The following is a 21,807-nucleotide window of genomic DNA, read 5'->3' as shown; positions in this document are numbered from 1 at the left end:
AAGGAGCAAAAGCAAAAGGCTGAGAAGGAGGTCATGCAAATCAATGAAGGAAAGTGGAAAAACCACAGATTGAGAATGGCAGATAACACGTAAAGGAGAGAGTACCACAAAGCAGAAAAACCCAAAAACCTCAGAGAGTGCTACAAGTGTGGTATGGGCAGATGCATGACAGAGAGTATCTTGCGCAAGGGAAAAAGTGTGCAAAATGTCAGATGCTAGGCCACTTTGAGATAATGTGCAGAAACAAGACGATGAAGCAAGTAGAAAGGGAAACAAGCGGCAGTGAGGACTCAGAGGAAGAGCACGAACCCCGGCCCGGACCAACGTAGAGGAACAAGGCATACTAAAAAGCTATGTGGAGATATTTGATGGCACAATAGGAACACTAAAAGCGTACATGCACCAAATCAAAGTAAGAGAGGGAGCCACCACAGTCAAGCAAAAGGTGAGAGCAGTGCCAGTCACGCTGAGTGAAGAACTGCAAGAAATGTTGAAGATACTGCTAGAAGAAGACGTCATTAAAGCAGTTGAAGCCACAGAATGGCTTAGCCCAGTAGTGATAACCAGGAGGAACAGATCTGACAAGCTCTGGATGTGCATAGACTTAAGAGCACTGAATGAGGAAATGGTGAGCGACAACTTCCTGTTGCCCAAAATATCAGACATGATGCAGTCCTTACAGGGAGCTGCCATATATTCAAAGCTAGACATCACCAGTGCATATCATCTGGTCAAACTATACACAAAGTCGAGACACCTGACAGCGTTCATAACCCTGTACGGCATGTATCAGTACAAACGCATGCCTTTTTGGAATATGCTGAGCAGCATCAGTGTTTCAAAGAATCATGACCAAAACGTTGCAGGGCATAGAGAATGTCAAGCTCTTTCAAGATGACAAATTAATCTACGGAGACACAAAAGCAGAACATGACGCAGCATAGGAGAAAGCACTAGAATGGCCTAGGAAGAAAGGATTCAGTTTGAAGAGATAGAAGTGTGAGCTACACAAGGAGAAATTGGACTTTCTGGAGTACACTGTTTCTACAGCAGGCATGGAACTGAAAGAAAGGCTGGTGCAAATGATTGAGCAAGCCCAAGAACCCCAGACAAAAGAATAATTGAAGTTCTCCACAGGGATGGCAAAATACTGTGCAAAATCTGTGAAAGATTTCTTCAACAAAACGGAAGAGTTGAGGAAGCTGCTAATCAAGGGGCAGAAGTACGAATGGACAGAGTGATACAGATCGTCGTTCAATGACATAAAGAAGGACATGAGAGAGGCTCTGAATCTTAGGCGCTTTGATGTGAGAAACAGAACCATCATAGCCATCGATTCAAGTGTGTATGGGATAGGAGAAGCCCTAATGCAGCAAGCCCAAAGGGAGACGTACACAGTTGCATTTGCTTCCAAAGCACTGACGAGCACGGAGCAACATTACTTCATGATAGTGAATGAGAGGCAAGCCTGCATATGGGTGGTAAATTACTTCAAGACATAACTGTGGGGAAGAAGATTCAGCTTGTGGACAGAACACAAGCCGCTAGTGAACATATTGAAACCGAGGAGAACAGGAAGTCAGATGCCAAGGCTAGCGTCGAAAATTCAGGAGTATAACTTTCAAATAGAGCACATTTCCCCATGGCAGAACAAGCAAGCGGACTACCTAGCAAGACTACTCCTAGTAAAGGAAGAAGAAGGGACATATCTGAAAGAAGAATGTGTGGTTGTCACGGAAAATGAGAAAATGAAGATCATGGAAATCAAGCCATAACATCAGCAGAATAGCGCTGAGAATGAGGAAAAGGAAAAGTGATGGCTAGTGGAGTACAATCAGAAAGGGTGGCCAAGGGAAAGAACGCTAGAGTTGCAAAGTTACTGGAAGATACAAACAAAGCTGCATGAGCACAGAGGAGTCCTGATGAGAGGAAACATGTTGATACCAACCACCAGCCTCAGGAGCAAGTAAATATGGATGGGTCATGAAGGCCATACCGGACTGACACTCACCAAAAGAAGGATAAGGGAACAATATTAGTCACCTCAAATGGACACGGAAATAGAGAGGCCCCTGAAGAACTGCACCTCTGCAAAGAAAGCGACAAGTGATTGGTGGTACAGTAGCACCTTTGGGGACAGTAGAATGGCCCAGAAAGTGTGGGATTAACTCAGTGTAGACTTCATAAAACCCATGGAGCATCTCCCAGCCGAGCACAGGTATGCAGCGGTCATGATGGACTACGCGGCCAAATGGTCAAAAGTTCACTTCATAGCGGAAATGACAACCAAGTCAGCCATAACCTACTTCGAGGAAGTATTCAGGAGGGAAGGATACCCATAGACCATAGCCACAGACAGAAATTAAATGAAATGAGTTAGTCTCCAAAGAAATGAAAGAGTACCTGCTGAAGAATGACGTGAGGCACAAACAATCCACGCAATATCACCCCAAGGAAAGGGACAGGTGGAAAGAATGAACCGCTATGTGAAGGGCATAATGCAAGCAGCATACAGAGGAGGACTGGACTGTCAAGAAGAAGTGAGCAAAAGTATCGCTGTTCTGCGTGATGAGAAAGACGCTGGCAAATACGAGGCTGTCGCCGCAATGGATAAAGAAGTATAACGAATAAATTGAGAGAGGCAGAAATGAGAGTGAAGGGAACCAAAAGAAGAAGAAAGGGAGTGCATGATTCGAGGAAAGCAGTCAAGAGACAGGACATCAGTTGAGGAGATTGGGTAAAGGTCAGAATGCCACACAAAGACAAATGGACAGTGTCCAAGTACAGTGCCCCACTACAGGCTAAGGAGCTACATGAACAGTACATTCAGACGCGGTTGGGAAGAAATGGAACAGGGACAGAATTACACTCTACAGTCGAAAAGAAGATAATGAGGACCCGAAGGGAATAGAATAAATTGAAGGAGGGACCCGGGAGGAGCAAGGACCAAGGGAAGAGAGGAGCAACACCCGAGAAAAGCAGGAACAAGAGGATGAACCCCCACTCAAGCAGGGACGACCCACAGAACAGTCATGGACTAAAAACAGCTTTGTTGACAAATGGGGATAATGTAGTGACATGAAAGAGCCGTGCTAGAGTCGTGGGCAAGCCATGTCATCATGCAGTGCCACCATTGGCACGAAAGAGAGTGAGGAAACGACGGCGGAATGAGCCTGCGAGTCGAGCATCAAATGGAAAAAGACCCACTCCCGGCAAGACAAGCGCATGCGCCTGTCCACGAGGCTAGTGTGAGCTTGACACGAGGGTGAAGAGTGGCTGGTGAGAGGAACTTCATGCTGCCATTATTTTATAAAGGAACCTACAACGATCCCTCCTGAGTGGTCTTATTTTGTGACCCTGATCACCACACAGATCAAACTAGAAAAGTAAGATTTTATATGACCCAGAGAAGCACACAAAAAAATCAAATATTGTAATAACCACAATTGCATCCTCCTACAATATTCTGGAGAATTTAAACCGGATGGCAATAATTAAACATAGAAATAACATAGATTCTCTTACCTTGTTTTCAGGAGCATTTAAACAGCGTTGCTTACCTTTCGGCCATTGGATAAGTAATAACTGAGCATATTCACATCAACACATAAAACATGCTTTCGGTACACCCTCTCCAAGTTTTCTGAAAGCTGTGCTTGGAAGGAGATGGCAGAGGAGAGGGGCAGGGTGACCAGCCGGCAGAGGAAGGATCACTACGCTGCCTAGTTAGGATAAGAGAACGTGATTTTAAATGGGACACCTGATTGGCACATTTACTGTAAAACGTTCACTCATTGGTGTAAGTTGCCCCCAAGACACAGATAGGAGGTTCCATCTACGACCTAGCGAGAGGCATCCAGCAGTCAATCGCTGACAAGAACCGGGCCCGACGCCAGTGGCCGATTTCTGCATGCCTGATCTCCTGCAGAAGTACAACACACTCACAAGGCTTTTGCTGGAGCAAATCAGACAGCACTGTGGAGAGAAATGGGAGGCCACAGCAGCCAAGCAGAAGGAGGGGGACAACTCAGTATGGAGAATGACTTGTCGCCTGTCTGGGAAGAAGGAGCCAAGCCCACCAATCCAGGGACAAACCCACCTTGCATGCAGCAACAAGGGCAAGGCAGAGGTACTCGCCGAGACACTGGAGGCTTTGTTCACCCCAAACAAGGTAAACAGCCTCCCAGACGGAGTGGAGGAATAACTTGAGAAGCATCTCACAGAAAACCGAACTGGGGTGGGAGCAGAAGATATCAAGCGGTGCACAAGCTCTGAGGTAGCAGGACTTGCAGAGAAGCTGGTGAACGGCAAGGTACCAGGGAGCGACGGAATAACCAACCTGGCAATCATGAACCTCCCACCGACCTCAATGGAACACCTCACAGAGATCTTCAATGCATGCATGAGGCTTCAGCCCTTCCTGAGATCGTGGGAGGAAGCAAGGGTCATCGTATTCCCAAAGGCTGGCAAACCACTGAGGGATCCTGCAAACTACCGCCCCATCGGCCTGCTAACTGGATCATCGAAGCTCTTGGAGAAGGTCCTCCTCACCCGACTCAGCGACTTCACCTCAGAAAGAAATCTACTAGCAAATGAACAGTTTGGATTTGATTTTTGAAAGGTTCATACATAAAAGAATGGGGAGAGTCCCATAAAAAACAGTGGAACAGGACCAGATCTGCTCTGTGATGAACAAGCCAATTCGAAAATTAGGCAATTTGGCACATTGAGAAAGAAATACTTTCTTTATGCTTCTCTATTATTTACTATCAGAGTTCTTTATCTATTACTTCTAGTTTAGAAATTGTTGATTTAATTCCTAACGATTTCTCTCCTTCACAAAAAAATTATTTTTTGTCTTTTGTGTTTTAATAATCTCTTTACTATTTCTACTGTGAATTAGCAAAACTGTTCCAACATGTGTCTTTGTGTTTTTCCCAAAACATATTTTCCTATGTAAAGCAACGTTTCCGTTTTCACAATGTCAAATATAATTTTGCTATTTTTCTGATATATAATCACTTTGATTGCTTTCAGAATTCAAGATGGCCCAAATTATAGATACTGTGATATCATAAAAGATACACATAATATTCTAAGTTTCTAAATAATTGAACTTTGTCTTTTAGTACGGTGGACTTTAATGTTTTTGTTTGGATTTCGAAAGGAGCATGCAACGACCCACCAGCTGCTGAGAGTGGTGGACACCATCAGCCACGGATTCAACATCAACAAGTCCACTGGAATCATCTTCTTGGATGTCACTAAAGCATTCGATCGGTTCTGGCACAAGGGACTGCTGTACAAGATGATCGGCCAGGGATTTCCCGACTACCTGGTGAAGACGATAGCAAGCTACCTGCGGTCTGAGATGTCCTTATCACATCCGATTTGGGCAGGCATGCCACAGGGATCGAACCTCTAACCCTTCCTGTTCAACATCTTCACCAACAACATCCCGACAGATCTCCACAAGATTGACCTGGCATTGTATGCAGACAATGTTGCAGTCATCTCCCAGTCCTTCAGCGAAAAGGAAGTGGCAAAGAACCTGCAAGGAGCACCCGCAAATCAGCCTCAATGGGGAGACCATCAAGTGGGAGACCAGCAGCCGCTACTTCGGTGTCATCCTGGACAGCAAACTCAACTGGGGAAGCCATTTCGAGAATATTCAGCAGAAGGCAACAGGAAAGATGGTAGCACTGTACCTACTCCTGAAGACCAAGTCCATGCCCCTCTGGACAAAGATCAATGTCTACAAGGCGATCATCAGACCTACCCTGACATATGCCTCCCCATCATGGATGACCTGCCATGAGCGACACCGGAAGAGTCTTCAAATTGTCCAGAACAAGGATATCGTCTGGAGCTCCAATCTTCACAAGGATAGCTGACCTTCACAGAGAACTGGGCATCGAGATGTTGGACGAACATCTAGCAAAGCTGAATAAGAACTTCTGCCAAGGACTGGATCAGAACCCAAACCCTCTGATCAAAAGACTCACTGCCACCACTTCAAACCCGTGGCTCATCACTGCAAAGACCGTGTGAAACCAACCCTACTGTGACAAATCCACACAGACGAAGAAGAATCCTAGCCCACGACTACATACTCAACCCGAGAAGATGGAGTAATGCGGCTCAAGCCTCGGTATTCAAAAATCTATCAGCAAGAAGAAGACAGACAGCACCATAGGAACATTCTGTGATACAGCAGATTCATCCGTGAGCAGATCTCATTACCATGCCAACCGGATACACTGTTGTCAGAACCCCTACTTCACTATTTCCTGTTAACAATGATTTGACATTTAGGTGGCGCTAGTGCAACAAAATGTGAGAAAACCAAAAATAAGAAACAAAAGGTAAGGCGGCACGTAGGTGGAAAACACATCAGTGTATCAAGCAGCATGGATACAAAATATGCTCTTTGAAGGATCATTTAACAAATTAGCTCCTAACTTAAACAGATGTATTCACTCCTCCAAAGTGACTTCCAATATAACAAAGCTTTCTCCATGATTTTGAATGCCGCCTGAGCGATGGAATAGTTCCCCACTGGTAAGCGCTACATTGCATCCTTCATTTCCTCTGCTCAGCTTTTGCACGCATCCATTAGTTTCCCCTCTCTCTGTCCCGGCATCCATCTTTCTCTCTACCCTGCCTTACCCCACACCCCAACCCTCCTTTTGGCCTGCGATTGGCCTTTTCCCTACCCACATGACCGGAACAGCTTGCGTGCACTGAGAGCTTTTCTCTGTGCTCGCGGGGCATCTCAGCCCATTTGAACGCCGCCTGAGCGACGGAATACTTCCCCACTGGTAAGCGCTGCATTTAACTTGTGCACCCTTTGTTTCCTCTGCTCAGCTTTTGCACGCATCCATTTGTTTCCCCTCTCTGTCCCCTGCATCCATCTTTCTCTCCACCACGCCTCTCCACACTCGCCTGCCACCTTTCGGCTTGGGATTGGCCTTTTGCCTAACCACGTGACTGGAACAGCTTGTGTGCACTCTGAGCTTTTTGCCCAGCTCATAGGGCATCTCAGCCCATTTAAACGCCTCCTGAGTGAGGGAATACTTTCCCACTGATAAGCACTGCACTTAACTTGTGCGCCCTTTGTTTCCTCTGCTCAGTTTTTACACGCATCCATTTGTTTCCCCTCTCTTTGTCCCCTGTAGCCATCTTTCTCTCTACCCCGCATCTGCCCACTCACCTCACTGCCTTTTGGCCTTGGATTGACATTTTGCCTACCCACGTGATCGGAACTGCTTGGGTGGAGTCAGAGTTTTTCTCCGTACTCATGGGGCATCTCAGCCCATTTGAATGCCAGTAGAGCAAGGTAACACTTCACTCTGGTAAGCACTGAATTTAACTTGTGCACCCTCCACTTCCTCTGCTCAGCTTTTGCACGCATCCATTTGTTTCCCCTTTCTCTGTAAACCTGCATCCATCTTTCTCTCTACCCTGACTCTGCCCCCTCAGCCTATTGCCTTTCGGCCTGGGATTGGCCTTTTGCCTACCCACGTAACCAGAACAGCTTGTGTACACTCTGAGGTTTTCTCAGTGCTCATGGGGCATCTCAGCCCATTTGAACACCACCTTAGCGAAGGAATACTTCCCCACTGGTAAGCGCTGCATTTAACTTGTGCACCCTTCGTTTTCTCTGTTCAGCTTTTGCACACATCCGTTTGTTTCCCCTCTCTCTGTCCCCTGCATCCATCTACCCCCTCCTCGCTCCACTGCCGCGCTCCCTTTCGGCCTGGGATTGGCCTTTTGCTTACCCAGCTGACTGGAACACTCTCACTGCAGCGTCCCTTCCAAGGCAGCCTTGCCTGGGCAGCCAGCTAAGGGTCACAAGGCAAAGGGCAGCTCGCCTGGACAGCTCCCATCCCCTGATTGCCCAGTTCGTACTGGGCGCCTGACGAAGCACTCTACTGCTACAACCAGGTAAGGTCGTAAGAGTTGGGAGGTCAGTCATCACTGGGCCCCTGAAACCCTGCCACTATTACATTACTACCATCTGATTCAGCCATTGTTTGGCTTTGCTTTGAATCTTGCGGCGCTCCTTAGTTAACCTTGGCATTGGATTGCACTGTGATCTGATTCTGCATTTTTGCTGAACCTTGCTGTGCTCAGAGGTTCAGTTGCTGTTGATTCCTGCCACTGTTTGAATCTTGCTGCTTTTAGAAGTTACACAGTTTGACTGCTTTCAATCTTGCTGCTCTCAGAGGTTTCAGTTGCTGTTGATTCCTGCCAGTATTTGAATCTTGCTGCATTTGGGGGTTCTTCTACTGTGCTGACCCGTACCACTGCTTAAATCTTGCTGAGCTCAGGGGTTCTGCTACAGTGTTGATTCCAGCCACTTTTTAAATCTTGCTGCGCCCAGAGATGAATTACTGTTGATTCCTACCACTGTTTAAATCTTCCTGCACCCAGAGGTTCTGCTACTGTGCTCATTCCAGCCACTGTTTAAATATTGCTGCGCCCAAAGGTTCTGCTACTGTGTTGATTCCAGCCATTGTTTAAATCTTGAAGTGCACAGATTATTAGCTACTGTGTTGACCCCTGTCACTGTTTAAATCTTGCTGCGCTCAGGGGTTCTGCTACTGTGTTGATTACAACCACTGTTTAAATCTTGCTGCACTCAGAGGTTTAGCTACCGTTGATTCCTACTAGTATTTAAATCTTGTTGCGCCCAAAGGTCTTGTTACTGTGTGGCCCCTGCCACTGCTTAAATCTTGCTGCGCTCAGAGGTCTAGCTACTGTTGATTCATGCCACTGTCTAAATCTTAATGCGCTCAGAGGTTTAGCTACCTTTGATTCCTACCACTGTTTAAATCTTGCTGCAACCACAGATTTTGTTACTGTGTTGACCCCTGCCACTGTTTAAATCTTGCTGCGCTCATAGGTATAGCTACTGTTGATTCCTACCACTGTTTAAATCTTGCTGTGTTCAGAGGTTTAGCCTCGCTGTGCTCAGAGGTTTAGCTGCTGTTGATTACAACCACTGTCTAAATCTTGCTGCGCTCAGAGGTTTAGCTACCATTGATTCCTACCACTGTTTGAATCTTGCTGCGCCCACAGGTTTTGTTACTTTGCTGACCCCTACCACTGTTTACATTTTGCTGTGCCCAGAGGTTCTGCTACTACGTTGATTTCAGCCACAGTTTAAATCTTGCTGTGTTCAGAGGTTTTGCTACTGTTCTGACCCCTAACACTGTTTCAATCTCACTGCAATCAGAGGTCTAGCTACTATTGACTCCTGCCTCTGTCTAAATCTTGCTTTACCCACAGGTTTGGTTACTGTACTGACCCCTACCATTGAGAGGATCTACTAATGTGTTTATTCCAGCCATTGTTTAAATCTTGCTGTGCTCAGAGGTTTAGTTACTGTTGATTCCTGGCATTGTTTACATGTTGCTGTGCTCAGAGGCTAAGCTACTGTTGATTCCTACCACTGTTTAAATCTTGTTGCACCAAAGGCTATGGTAGTGTGTTGATTCCAGCCACTGCTTATATCCTGCTGCACTCAGAGGTTTAGCTATTGTTGATTCCTGCCACTGTTTAAATCTTGCTGCGCTCAGAGGTTTAGCTACTGTTGATTCATGCCACTGTTTAAATCTTGCTGGGCTCAGAGGTTTAGCTACTGTTGATTACTACCACTGTTTAAATCTTGCGGCGCCCAGAGGTTTTGTTACAGTGTTGACCGGTGCCACTGTTTAAATTTTGCTTCGCTCAGTGGTCTAACTACTGTTGACTCCTGCCACTGCCTAAAGCTTATTGCACTCAGAGGTTTTATTACTTCCATGTCCCAATCCCTGCAAAAGCACAGAAGTAACCGCCCGCAGCGACACACCACGGGTAAGGATCCCTTACCATAGAGGTAAGTTTACAATCAGAGTTGTGATAATACTGCATTCTCCCCACAGCTCACTCCCCACCCACAACAACCACAACATCAGACTTGATTTGACCTGTCTTTGTTACGCTCAATAACAACTGAAGTGTAGGTCTCCCCACAAGGCAGCTCTGACAGAAGTCTGCCTACACCTTACAACCCTGCAACCCTATTATTGGACCACTACAGAGCGTGTTCAACTCTGTGTACCCAATATTAGCACAAAATTCAACCACCACAGAGAGGCCTTCTTCACTGTAAAGCAGTATTGGGTGACCGCAGGGAGGCTTTCATCGTGGTGAACCCGATACAACCAATCACAAATGCAACCTCCTCTGAGAAGCCTTCGCCACTGTGAATCAATACTGGGCGGCCGCAGGGAGGCTTCTGCTAGTGTGAACCCAATCCTGGCAAATATTACAACCACGACAGAGAGGCCTTTGCTACTGTGAAACAGTACTGGGCAACCACCAGGAGGCTTCCACCACTGAGATCCCGATACTAGCACCAAATCCAACCACCACAGTGAGGCCTTTGCCACTGTGAAGCAGTTCTGGCCCACCAAAAGGAGGCTTTCACCATTGTGAACCTAATTCTACCACCAAACCCAACTACTATAGAGAGGCCTTCACCACTGTGAAGTAGAGATCTAGACAGCACTGCATATCAGACCTCATCAACTTAAAAGGAAACTGGGAAAGCATGGAAACACAACTGGAGTCCAGGAAACAACCGAACTGAGAGCATTGCCTCTAGAAACACACTACAAACCTCTCAACCCAAACCCGAAACGGAAGCCATCACCAACAACCACAGTGAGGCCAACACCACAGCAGAAGGTCCCATCTCTTATTCCAAATTTCTTTTTTAAAATATTTTAAACATCCAGGAGGGCACACACCTCTGGAATGCATCACTAACCCAACCCAAAAACAATAAACACATACCAGCGAGTAGAGTGCTCGCTTTGACATCTGTGCAGACCCTGCTGACGCAGGTTTGAATCCCGGCAGGGCCAAACTCAGCCTTTCACCCTTCCGGGGTCGATAAATGAGCACCACACAAGTGGGTAATAATAAGCAGCGCTCAGATACCTGAGGGTTTGTAGCACTTTATAAATGCTAAATTATTATTATTATTACCAATGTGCCTCGATACAAGAAAAACAAAGAAACAAGAAAGGAAAACAAAAACACCAAGAGAGAATGCCAAAAAATTTAAACCTGACAAACACCACCCTGGCTGGGAATCCATGAAAGGATACACACCAACCCACAAGGGAAAACAGACACACTGCACTGCAGCTTACTCAACATAAGATCCATGGCAAAACACAAAAGAGAAATATATGACTGCCTAAGTAAGGCCGGCAAACATGCAGTTTTCTTCACAGAAACATGGCTATCAGACGGCTGTAAGAAGATCGCCCACAAAGCCATACCAGACAATTTCAAACGATTACACGCCAACAGAGAACACCAAAGAGTAGGCAGAATCACAATAGTACACAAAGACCACATCTGCGCCATGCCATTGCCCTTAACAGACATAGGAGACTGCAAATCGCTCCTCGTCAATATCAAACTCCACGACCAAGCCAACATAGTGTTCATTCTGTTCTACAGACCGCCATCCTACAACAACCCGAACTTTGCAACCAAAAAGCCTACATCCTTCAACAAAGGCGTCATACCATCACAAGCACTATGTGACAACATCACCAACCACCTAAGAACAAAAATAGAAACAATCCAACAGACCATTGAAGCAAGCCATACAACTATAAACAGAAATGCAACCACAGAACCACCAACAACTGGAGATTCACCAACTGCAGCAACACTCGACTGATTTGAACCCATATAGGAAGATGTTTTCTCTACACTAATAAAGGACACCAACCTCGCCGGATCACCAAGCGACCCATGCCCCCCAGCATCTACCAAAAAATCATAAACCACAGCACTGCAGCATCTTACTTCCGGCTACTAATGAACCTATCCCGAAACAAAGGAATAGTACTGAAATCTTTCAAATCAGCTCACATCAAGCCACTCCTAAAAAATGAAACAGGAAGCGTGGAAGACCCCACTAACTACAGATATACATCTAATCTACCCTACCCGGCGAAACTACAGGAGAACCACGTATACAGAATCCTACTCAACCACGTAGAAGCAAATGGAATACTCCACCACTCGCAAGTCGGCTTCAGACCATTGAGAGGAACAGTATCTGCACGATCTAAAATAAATGCAGACAACCGAGCACAATCTGCCCTCATAATACTGAACATATCGGCCACGTTCAACACAATCAGACAGACACCACTAATTGAGAGACTGGAGAAATGCGATGTAAAAGACTCTGCTCCACAATGGCTAGGATCTGTCCTCACCAACCAAACTTACCTACCGCAATTTACCTCTAACACCAAAAACATCTCCTGTGGTGTGCCACAAGGCTCTAGCCTCTCTCCACTAATCTTCAACATCTACATGTCCCCCTTAATGAAAATCATTCAAAATCACTGACTTACTGCCTATAACTACGCAGATGATACCCAACTCACTGTCAAGATAACCACAGCGCCAGACCCAAATAACACACTCAACAACTGCCTCACCAACACATACAGCTGGATGACAACCAACAACCTGGAGCTAAACCCAACCAAAACAGAAATAATGATATCACCCCAGAAGGCAATGCAACAAGCACACAACTGGACTGCGCGCCTGCATGGGAACCCAACCGGAAGCATCGGCCGTGGTAAACAATCTGGGAAAACCCAGACAATTTCAGACTCTCACTGGAACCACAAGTCAATGCTATAACACACACATTCCTGTACCTACTGAGACTACTTAGAGGGACCCTCCCCTATCTCCCCCACTTCTCTTACCCATACAGAACCCTTGCACTCATCTCCTAGTATTATCAAGAATCAACTATGCAAACAGCCTCTACCTTGGAATGCCAGAACAGCTCACTAAAAAACTCCAACGCATCCAACACACTGCAGCAAGGATACTCCAGAGACTAAACAGAAGAGATCACATCACACCAGCCCTGAGAAGTCTACACTGGCTCCCAGTAAAACAATGCATTAAATTCAAAGTTCTCTGCTTCGCCCACAAATCACTGTACGGACAAGAAGCTGAATTCCTCCAGCCGCTACCAACCAGGAAGAAACCTAAGATCAAGCGCCGACCTCCAAATTGAAACAAAAACAAATTTAAAAATGCGAATTCGGAGGAACCGTATTCTCACGTCTAATTGCCAATCTATGGAACGCAATCCCAAAGGAGATAAGAATAACAGAAGACTACCTCACCTTGAGAAAACAACTGAAATTCTGGCTATTCAACTCGCAATGATTAGCATAAAACGGCCACCGCCAACGATATCAACGGGAACTTAAGACAATCCAATGAGAGTACACATTTCTGAACCAACAATAAAACTAACACAACTCACCAACTACCAACCCAACCCTCCCCGCTCCTGACTCCTCTCCAGCATACCCCACACTTACCTCTTACAATCTAACAGATCAGTAAAATCTCACAAAAACACACACCCCGCACATACAGCATAAAACTAACTCTCGCAAACAAACATCCAAATCACTGTACGTTGCCCTTCCGGACACAACAACCCCAGTGTGCACAATCCAAACACACCTAGAAATGAGATTCGCACAAGACGCCAGTTCTTCCTGATTCTACAAGCACCAACAGAAAAGCACAACCTCTATCCTACTCCCTCTTCCCTGACTAATTACCCAACCCACTTTCTTACAGAACCACGTGAGTGCCTGGAGACCATGCCAAGTCAACTTAACATAACATAACATGAAGCACTTGTTAAGCGCCATGGGGCATGCAATTGGCACCAATGTGCCTCTTTTTGTATGCATCTTTAATAGCTCTGGAAGAGATGAAATATCTCTCTCTCTCTCTCCAGACCTAAGACCTGGAGTCAATTGATAAAGCCTGATCACGGCATGTGACCGGCAGTACCAACATGCAGTTCCTCTTATTCATAAAGGAGCCCTACATATGATATGATAAGTCTGAAGAGGGAGTCCCGAGACCACCCCCTCGCGCCCCTGAGTTCTGGTCAGGACGAAGAGCTAGAAATGCTAGCTGCCATTCATCTTATGTTGGACGAATCCCGAGTGCATCAACGATCGACAAGTACACTGAAAGATATACCCTCAGTCAGCCAAACAGACCAAATACAGTGCAAGTCTTCCAGTATGTGGGAGAAGAGACAGTGATCATGGACAGAGACACCTATATGGACATCCTCGACTAAGCACCAAAAAGCCATGGTACTGACGTCATTAGTGACACCACGACATAGCAGCGTTAGACATTAAGTGCATGTGTGTGCAGTCTACACACCCGTATACATGAAGAACATGAGCGCACAGTTCTATAGCTAGAGGACAGATACACAGAGATGTGTTGTTGCTTTTATTATTTTGTCATTAGCCAAATGACACTGCACAGCACAAGAGATCCTGAGCAAGCTTGCTGATGCTTGAAGCCAATAGTCCTGTGGACATACAGAAGTATATATGGAACCTGATTGAACCACGTATAGCTAAACCATAGGGAAGGTAGTATAACATGGATAATGTAGAAACCGCATTATAAGGTTTAGGAAAATGACAACAGGCCTCAAGCCACTGAACATGAGACGAGCAGAGCTGACTAAGGGCTGCACAGAGAGCAAGACGTGTGAGACAGCCAAGGTCAGAAATATAAAGACACATTCCAATCCACAGACAACAGTGACCAGCTGCAGAGAAACAAAATAAATCATCAGAATGATGAGCTGCAGAGCTCAAATATGTGATCTCTAAACACGTGGTGCAGCCAAGCGAGACAATGGACAGTCACCCACATTGAGAAAGAGGAGCCGGTCTCAGCAAACCAGGTGCAGATCGCAACAAGTGTTGCTACCGTAAGGAGAATATTCTCATAAGGCAAGGTAGTGTACATAAGTTACAATACAGACACATAACAGTTCACATCACCTTGAAGAGGTGCACAGCGAGCTGAGAACCGATTCCGATCCCAGACCTGGGGAGAGCAGCTATAACCAATCACAGTTTAGTATTCCAGGGGTTGATGTCAAAGGGCACAAGCCAATGGCAAGCCAAATACTCTGCAAAAATGTTGGGGATCTTGGGGATGGGACAGGCCAACACCTGACATGCGAGGACCAGTAGAATAAAACATATAGGGTCCACTATAGGTGGTAGAGGCTCCCAGAGGCCAATCCCCCAAGGTGATAGGTTTTTAGGGGAACGATCTTACTAGGCCTTGTATGAATCAGATTGTGCAAGTGCAGGGGAGAGGGAGAAGTGCCGGGGGCAGGAGGGAGGGGAGAGTGCAAAGGAACTTGGAAGTGCTGCCATGAGGTGGCTCATAAGTGCAAAGAGTCAGGGGACTGTAGGTTTGAAGGTACAGTCCGTAAGTGGTTGGGAAGCCCTGAGGCAGTATAAGGGCAACCGGTCATGCAGGAGCCTGGTCCTGTAGGTTCAGTGAGTGGCCAGGTATCCAGTATGCGCAGCAGAGAGCAACATCAGCAAGGGAAAAGGAGGAGAAAGCGGAAGTGAAAAGAAAGGTCTTGAGTTGCTTCCGGAACCTAAGGTGGTCCTGCTCAAGCTTGAGAGAGGCAGGGAGGCTGTTCCAGAGGGAGGCCCCAGCTGAGGACAGAGATCTACCCCCACTCTCTGCCTGGAGAAGCGTCTGACCCTCACAGAGTTGGCGGTAGATGAGCAGAAGGCCCAAGAAGGAAGATGCTTATGAAGAGAAAGTTGGATGTAGTGTGGTTCCCGGCCCCAGAAAGCCTTGTGGACGATGCAGAGGGTCTTGAACTTGATCCTTGCAGCCACAGGGAGGCAGTGGAAAGAGTTCAGGGCTAGAGAGATACAATCCTTGGGCTTGAGGTCAAGCAAAAGTCTTGCAGTCCTGTTCTGGATTAGTTGTAAAGGGCGAAGAGTAGAGGCAGTCAGATTTAGAAAGAGGCTGTTGCAGTAGTCCAGCCTAGAGAGGACCAGGGCTCTGGAGACAGTGAGGTTCTGGGGGAAAGTGAGAAAAGGAAGAATACTTCTAAGGAGGAGCAGCTGAAAGTGTGACTTCTTTGAGACGTCAGAGATGTGAGGAGAGAAGGAGATGGGGGAGTCAAAGATGACACCAAGGTTCTTGGCCTCACAGGAAGCGGTCCCAGGGTGGGCGGCTAGCGTGAGATAGGGAAGGAGGGAGCAGGTGTCTCAATGAGGAGGATCTCAGTCTTACTGGCATTAAGGCAGAGATCGTTGGAGGCACACCATTCCTGAATTGCAGGCAGACAGTCAAGTATGAGAGAAGGAGCAGAAGAGGATGAGGGGAGCCTGAAGGAGAGCTGGGTGTCATCCGCATAACACTGAAAGTTATAACAGAAGGTAGCGATGCAGTGGGCCAGAGGTGCCAGGTAGTGGGTAAAGAGCCTGGGAGAGAGGTTAGACCCATGGGGAATGCCACAAGTAGACAGAGAGATAGAAGAGAGGATAGACCCAAGTTGGACCTGGGAGGGTCGATTTCTGAGAAAGGGGGTCAACCAGGCTAGGACCTGACCTGAAATACCCAGGTTATCACAGAGGCTATTGAACAGGATGGCGTGGTTGACGGTGTCGAAAGCAAAGGAAAGATCCAGTGTCAAAAGCAGAGGAAAGATCAAGAAGAATGAGGGCAGAAGGCAGGTTATAGTCAAGATTGGAGAGCAATTCTTCATGGGTATTCAGGAGAGCAGTTTCTGTGCTTCTGGCTGCTCTGAAGCCAGACTGGTGGTCATGGAGACAACCAACAGATTCAGTATGTAGATTAAACTGGAAGATGGCCAGCTTTTCCAGGAGTTTGCCCAGGAAAGGAGTGATAGCGACCGGGGGGCGATAGTTTGCCGGAGAGGAAGGATTGGCAAAGAGCTTCTTAAGCAGGGGATCCACAAGGGAGTGCTGAAGGGGGCAGGGGAGGGTTCCAGTGGCAACAGAGTGATTGTAGAAATGGGCCACGGCTGGAGCAAGGGTGTCGATGTGGTCCTTAATGGTCCTGGAGGGGCAGGGGAGCACCTGCTTTGACGAGACTTTCATAGATAAGCCTTGTCTAGAAACATCATCAGGAGTGAACAGGGAGAAGGAGGAGAAAGGAAGAGGAGCTACGGCCAGAGAGGGGCCTGGAATGGTAGAGGGAGCGGAAGAGGAGGTAGAGGAAGAGGAGAGAGTGGAAAGGATGTCCTGAGTTTTACTGGTGAAATGAGATGCCAGAGTCATGCAAAGGGTCTTGGAGGGAACAGGAGAGGTGGAGACTGCAGCAGGATTGGCCAGCTTCTTGCAGATTTTGAAGAGTTCGGCCGAGTTGCTAGAGGCAGCCGAGACGCAGGCTTCAAAATGATCCTCATGATAGGGGCAAGGACATCAAGCGTGTTAGAGATTGAGAGATGAAGGTTGAAAAGGGCCGTGTCAGAGTGCGAGTCAGATAAAGTTGTAGGCAGAGGAGAGAAAGTAGCAGCGAAAGCCTCCACTGACACATGCTTCATGGGCCGGATGACAGAGAAGGTGGGAGGCAGTGCTGAGGTCGGCTTAACCTGAGGGGCACAGAGAGAGAGAGAGAGTCACAGAGGTTGTGAAAGAGCCCAGAGGAGGGGCAATCAGTATCCAAGTGGATGTGGAGGTCTCCGAGGAGAAGTAGTCGAGAGGTAGAGGCAAGGAGGGAGGAGGAGAGATCAGCCCACTCAGAGAGGAAGAGGGCGACCTGGCCAGGTGGCCTGTAGATGGTGGCCACAGTGAGAGAGAGAGCCCAGAAGCGGTAGAGAGCCTGCAGAGCAGGTATTCAAAGGAGGAGTAGGCCTGCGTAGGAATGACAGAAGCAGGGATCCATTCCGGGAAGATCAGAGCTACTCCCCCTCCGGGCCAGTTTGTTCTGGATTCTGAGAGGATTTCTTCGAGTCTGAGTGCTGTACAGTTGCAAAAATGAGTGTCAGGTGAACGACCAATAATCTGATATGTATTAGAAAAGAGCACGCCTCTGAGTGGAGGCATGACAGCATAGACCCTCCAGCAACTTAGATGATATGTACCTATTTCAGGTGGTGGGCCAAAGGCCCATATCCTAATAAGGCATTTTTATATTTGTAAAACTCAATAGAAACAATCATGCTCTACATTTGCGTTACTATTTAAGGGAGGGCACGTTAAGCTGAAGTCTGGAAAGGTCCATGTTGGCCCTGCAACTTCTCAGGGCTGGTGCAGGAGAAGGATTTCACAGGGAAGCACATTCCTTTAACAAACCTTTCTCAGGCAGGCATCCATGCATATGTTGGGAATGGCCACAGGCAGACCCGCTAAAGCAAATATTGCATTAGAGACAAACAACAGGTTTCAAATTAAGTGACTGATTCGAAGAATCATATCATTGAAAATGTGTTTCTCAATTTCAGAGTCAAAGACTTAGTCACACGCTTTTCCAGAAGATACTACAATTCATCCCCTCCCATTATCGGTACAATTAAGCCTACATAATGTAACTCAGTGGGATGAACGGCTGCTGTACATGTCTGTGAAAGTTATTTAAAAGTGTTTAAACAAAGTTGGGATTAACTGCGGAAAGGGTATACAAGCTCGCATACATGGCCATTCGATTTATGACCCAATTAGTGAGTTATCTGACATAATTTGAATCTTCAATAGGATGCTAGGAATCTGTGGAGTAGATCAAATATCAAAGGATCTTTAATTTAAATGTTGGATGTAATGCAACCATCATACTTCAAAACAAACCTTCAACTATGTGAGGTATGAACAACGGAAATACACTTACTCCGCCATTTGCCCACGGATCTAATTCTCCATTAGAAAATATGATGTTGCTTGCTGCTTTAAGATCTGAAATTATAAATGACATATGCAATTTGAAGAAGGTGTTTTGTTAGTGTTTAGCATTAAACAAACAAAGAACAAGCAGTACACTTACGTAAGAATACAGTCTTTCTTGCAAAATCTTCAGCAAATGAAAGTGAATACGTTGTTTACATAGCTCAGTTTGTTTTTCCATGTGGTTGCGTTTTCAATGGATCCAGAATGTCGGTGCAGAAACACCTAGGTACCTAACACTGGACGATAATTTCCATGCCCTCTATGCCACATCCCCACGTTCCTGCAAGCGAAACCCGGCTTCTAAACCCAGACGATTAAAACATAACATTTTCAAGCTAACAGTGATAGCGGTGGGCATGCATGTTGGTTCGTGGATTTATAGAACAATGTTTGAGCGAGTGTTTTTTTTTCTTCTCTTCCATGACGTTATCTCGTGGATACAAAATACACCAAGCAGTACCTGGCAAAGGAAGCACTGCCCTGCATGTTTGGGAAAAGGGGTGACAAAACACAATCTAGCAAAGTGGACCGCACCCAGTACGTAGCATGTGGTGAATGATAGAGACCAAAGCAAAGATTCCATGTTAAGAGGTGCCACTGTCAAATCACCCTCACCCAACATCAGAGACACTTATAATCTTCTAATCTCCTCGAAATAGCTGAAAACACGACACCTACCTTTCTCAGGTATTTAATTTACACTTCCCTATACTTCCTCTAGGTTATCTTGCAATGTACGTTTTCGCTTTTACAAATGTGTAAAATAAACTGGTCAATAAATAAAACCTGGTCGCATCTCTGTGAGTCACTACGATAAAAATATGTAAACATTTTTTGTAGAAGGTTTAAGTTACTTACCTATAACTATTGTTATCCAGCATGGGTCTGGCATGGATCCACATGCTCATGAATATTCTCCGTTGTCAGACTGGGAATCCTCGGTAAAGAAAAAAACAGTTTCACTTTCACTTGAAAACTGCATTTCTCTTCTAAACCAATCAGGGTCCTCTGGGTCATGCTGCCCCCATCCAATGACAGACTTCTCCCAAAGCCCCTCCTCTGGCAGCCATCTTTAGATTTGGTAAGTATGTTAAGTGGCAGTATGACAAAGAAGAGCCACAAAAGGGACGGAGGGAGGGTTCGCATGTGAATGCATCCCAAACCCATGCTGGAGAACAATCGTTACACGTTAGTAACTTAAACCTTCTCCAGCATGGAGTCTGGCATGGATGCACATGCTTATGAATAACGAATACAAAGCAGTACACGGGAGGTGGCAAGGCTCAACAGTAGTAATCAACACTTACCCCTGGAACAGACTCACCTCAAGCGAACAGGTTGCGTAGCACTGCCTGGCCGACTCTGTGGACTCCTCCCTGGAAACTCAGTCGACGCAGTAAAACTTTGTGAATGTGTGTGTGGACCTCCATGATGCAGCTCTGCAGGTGACCAGCAGGGGCTCACCAGACAGGAATACTGCCGTCGCAGCGATCGCTCTGGTGGAGTGGGCTCTCGGACCGCCTGACAGCGTTTGGTTCGCCAACAGATGACAGTGTGTGATGCAGCCATAGAGCCACCTTGAAATGGATGCCTTGGACAAGGCCTTGCCATGGTTCACAGGACCAAAGTTCACAAACAGTTGTGATGTCTTCCAAAAACTCTTCGTGCGTGTCACAACTCTTTTCCACCGGTGACGAAGGTTTCAGGAAAAAAAACAGGTAACACCAAAGGTTCGTTCAGGTGTCATTCTGTTAGGCAGAATCCTGTGCAGTGCCCTTAGGGACCACTACACACAATTAAGACTACAGGTGGCAATTCAAGTTTACCTTTGGTACAAGCCTGTACTACTAAGTTATAGTGGTAGCAGTAGCAGAGCAGCCAGGCTTATATCAAGAGTATATGAGCAGTAGCAGAGATTACACAAAGGGACCACAATTACTGTGACTCAAGCAAACACTGACTCAAGGTTTCAGGTAAAAAATATAAGTACATTTATTTTTAAACCATCAGTTATAAACACAACACCTCTATTAAACATTAAACAAAACCACACGTTAAATATACTAGAACTAACCAATTCACTTTGTACAGTACGTCTCAAGGCAAGTACCCTGTGTTTGAATGAACCGGTGTTATGAACAAAACACGATACCACGGATATGGTTGCGATCACTTTTTGACAGATCGGTCTACTCAATAAACGCGTATCTGTGACATGAAATGCTACCGGGGCAAAAGCACACTTAGCACCTGAGATACCCAGAGGAAGTTGGAGGCAAAAATCACAGGCAATATTTAGGTTAGGCAGACAGTATCGAGAAACACTCCGAAAGAGGAGTTCAAAAGTCAAAAGGTCGGAGCCAGGTTTAAGTGACACCGGAGACCTGTGCCGAAGATCACACCGTTAGACAGTTCACGATTCAGCGTAGCCCAAAAGTACTTGGATATTGTCAATGTTCGGAAGCAAAAGTTATAAGAAGGAGGGAAGACAAGGACAAGCCTTGAAGATGAAGAAAAGGGATTCACCCAGTTTCCAGGAGTAGAACACAGTACCTTATTTCCACGATGCAGCTGGTGCATTGGCAGTTGTTCCTGTTGGCTTCCCGCAGACCCACGATTCCTGGAGCTTCGTTGTGAAGGAGGACGTCTGAAGGGAGTCTGCACCACACAGGGATGAAGCCGGCAGTAGCGACAACGAAAAAGGTGTGCTCCTTAAAAACAGGAGAGGCTCAGCAGGTGGATATCCGGACCACTACAGCAGTGTGCAGCGATTTCGACCACGGCAGAGATCTCTGGCTGAAGGAGATGAGCTGGTTATCCCCACCAGGCTCAAGGGAAGAAGACTCCGGGCTGGATCTCCTCTTAGTCGTCGAAGGGTAGATAGCTCAGGACTGCAGAAGGGCTTCACCGGGACGGGGTAGTTGCAGCAGCCGTCGTTCTCTCCGCTTCTCTTCGGTTCCTTGTAGTTCCAGAGGCGACT

At 46.5% G+C, this 21,807-nt stretch overlaps 1 protein-coding gene across 1 annotated transcript in view; it reads right to left on the bottom strand.

Annotated features, from left to right (window-relative positions):
* DPP7 (dipeptidyl peptidase 7) overlaps positions 1 to 21,807 on the bottom strand; it is a 3,316,481-nt gene that overhangs the window by 37,273 nt on the left and 3,257,401 nt on the right. The window contains exon 9 of the mRNA XM_069612152.1: positions 18,772 to 18,836. Coding sequence (XP_069468253.1) covers positions 18,792 to 18,836 — 45 coding nt within the window. The 3' untranslated portion in view covers positions 18,772 to 18,791. The remainder of the gene's footprint in view (positions 1 to 18,771; positions 18,837 to 21,807) is intronic.

Source organism: Ambystoma mexicanum, chromosome 8, assembly GCF_040938575.1.
Source record: "Ambystoma mexicanum isolate Mex_15411 chromosome 8, UKY_AmexF1_1, whole genome shotgun sequence".
Taxonomy (NCBI): domain Eukaryota; kingdom Metazoa; phylum Chordata; class Amphibia; order Caudata; family Ambystomatidae; genus Ambystoma; species Ambystoma mexicanum.
The sequence above is the reverse complement of the archived record's forward strand: the minus strand, read 5'-3'. Positions and strand labels throughout refer to the sequence as shown.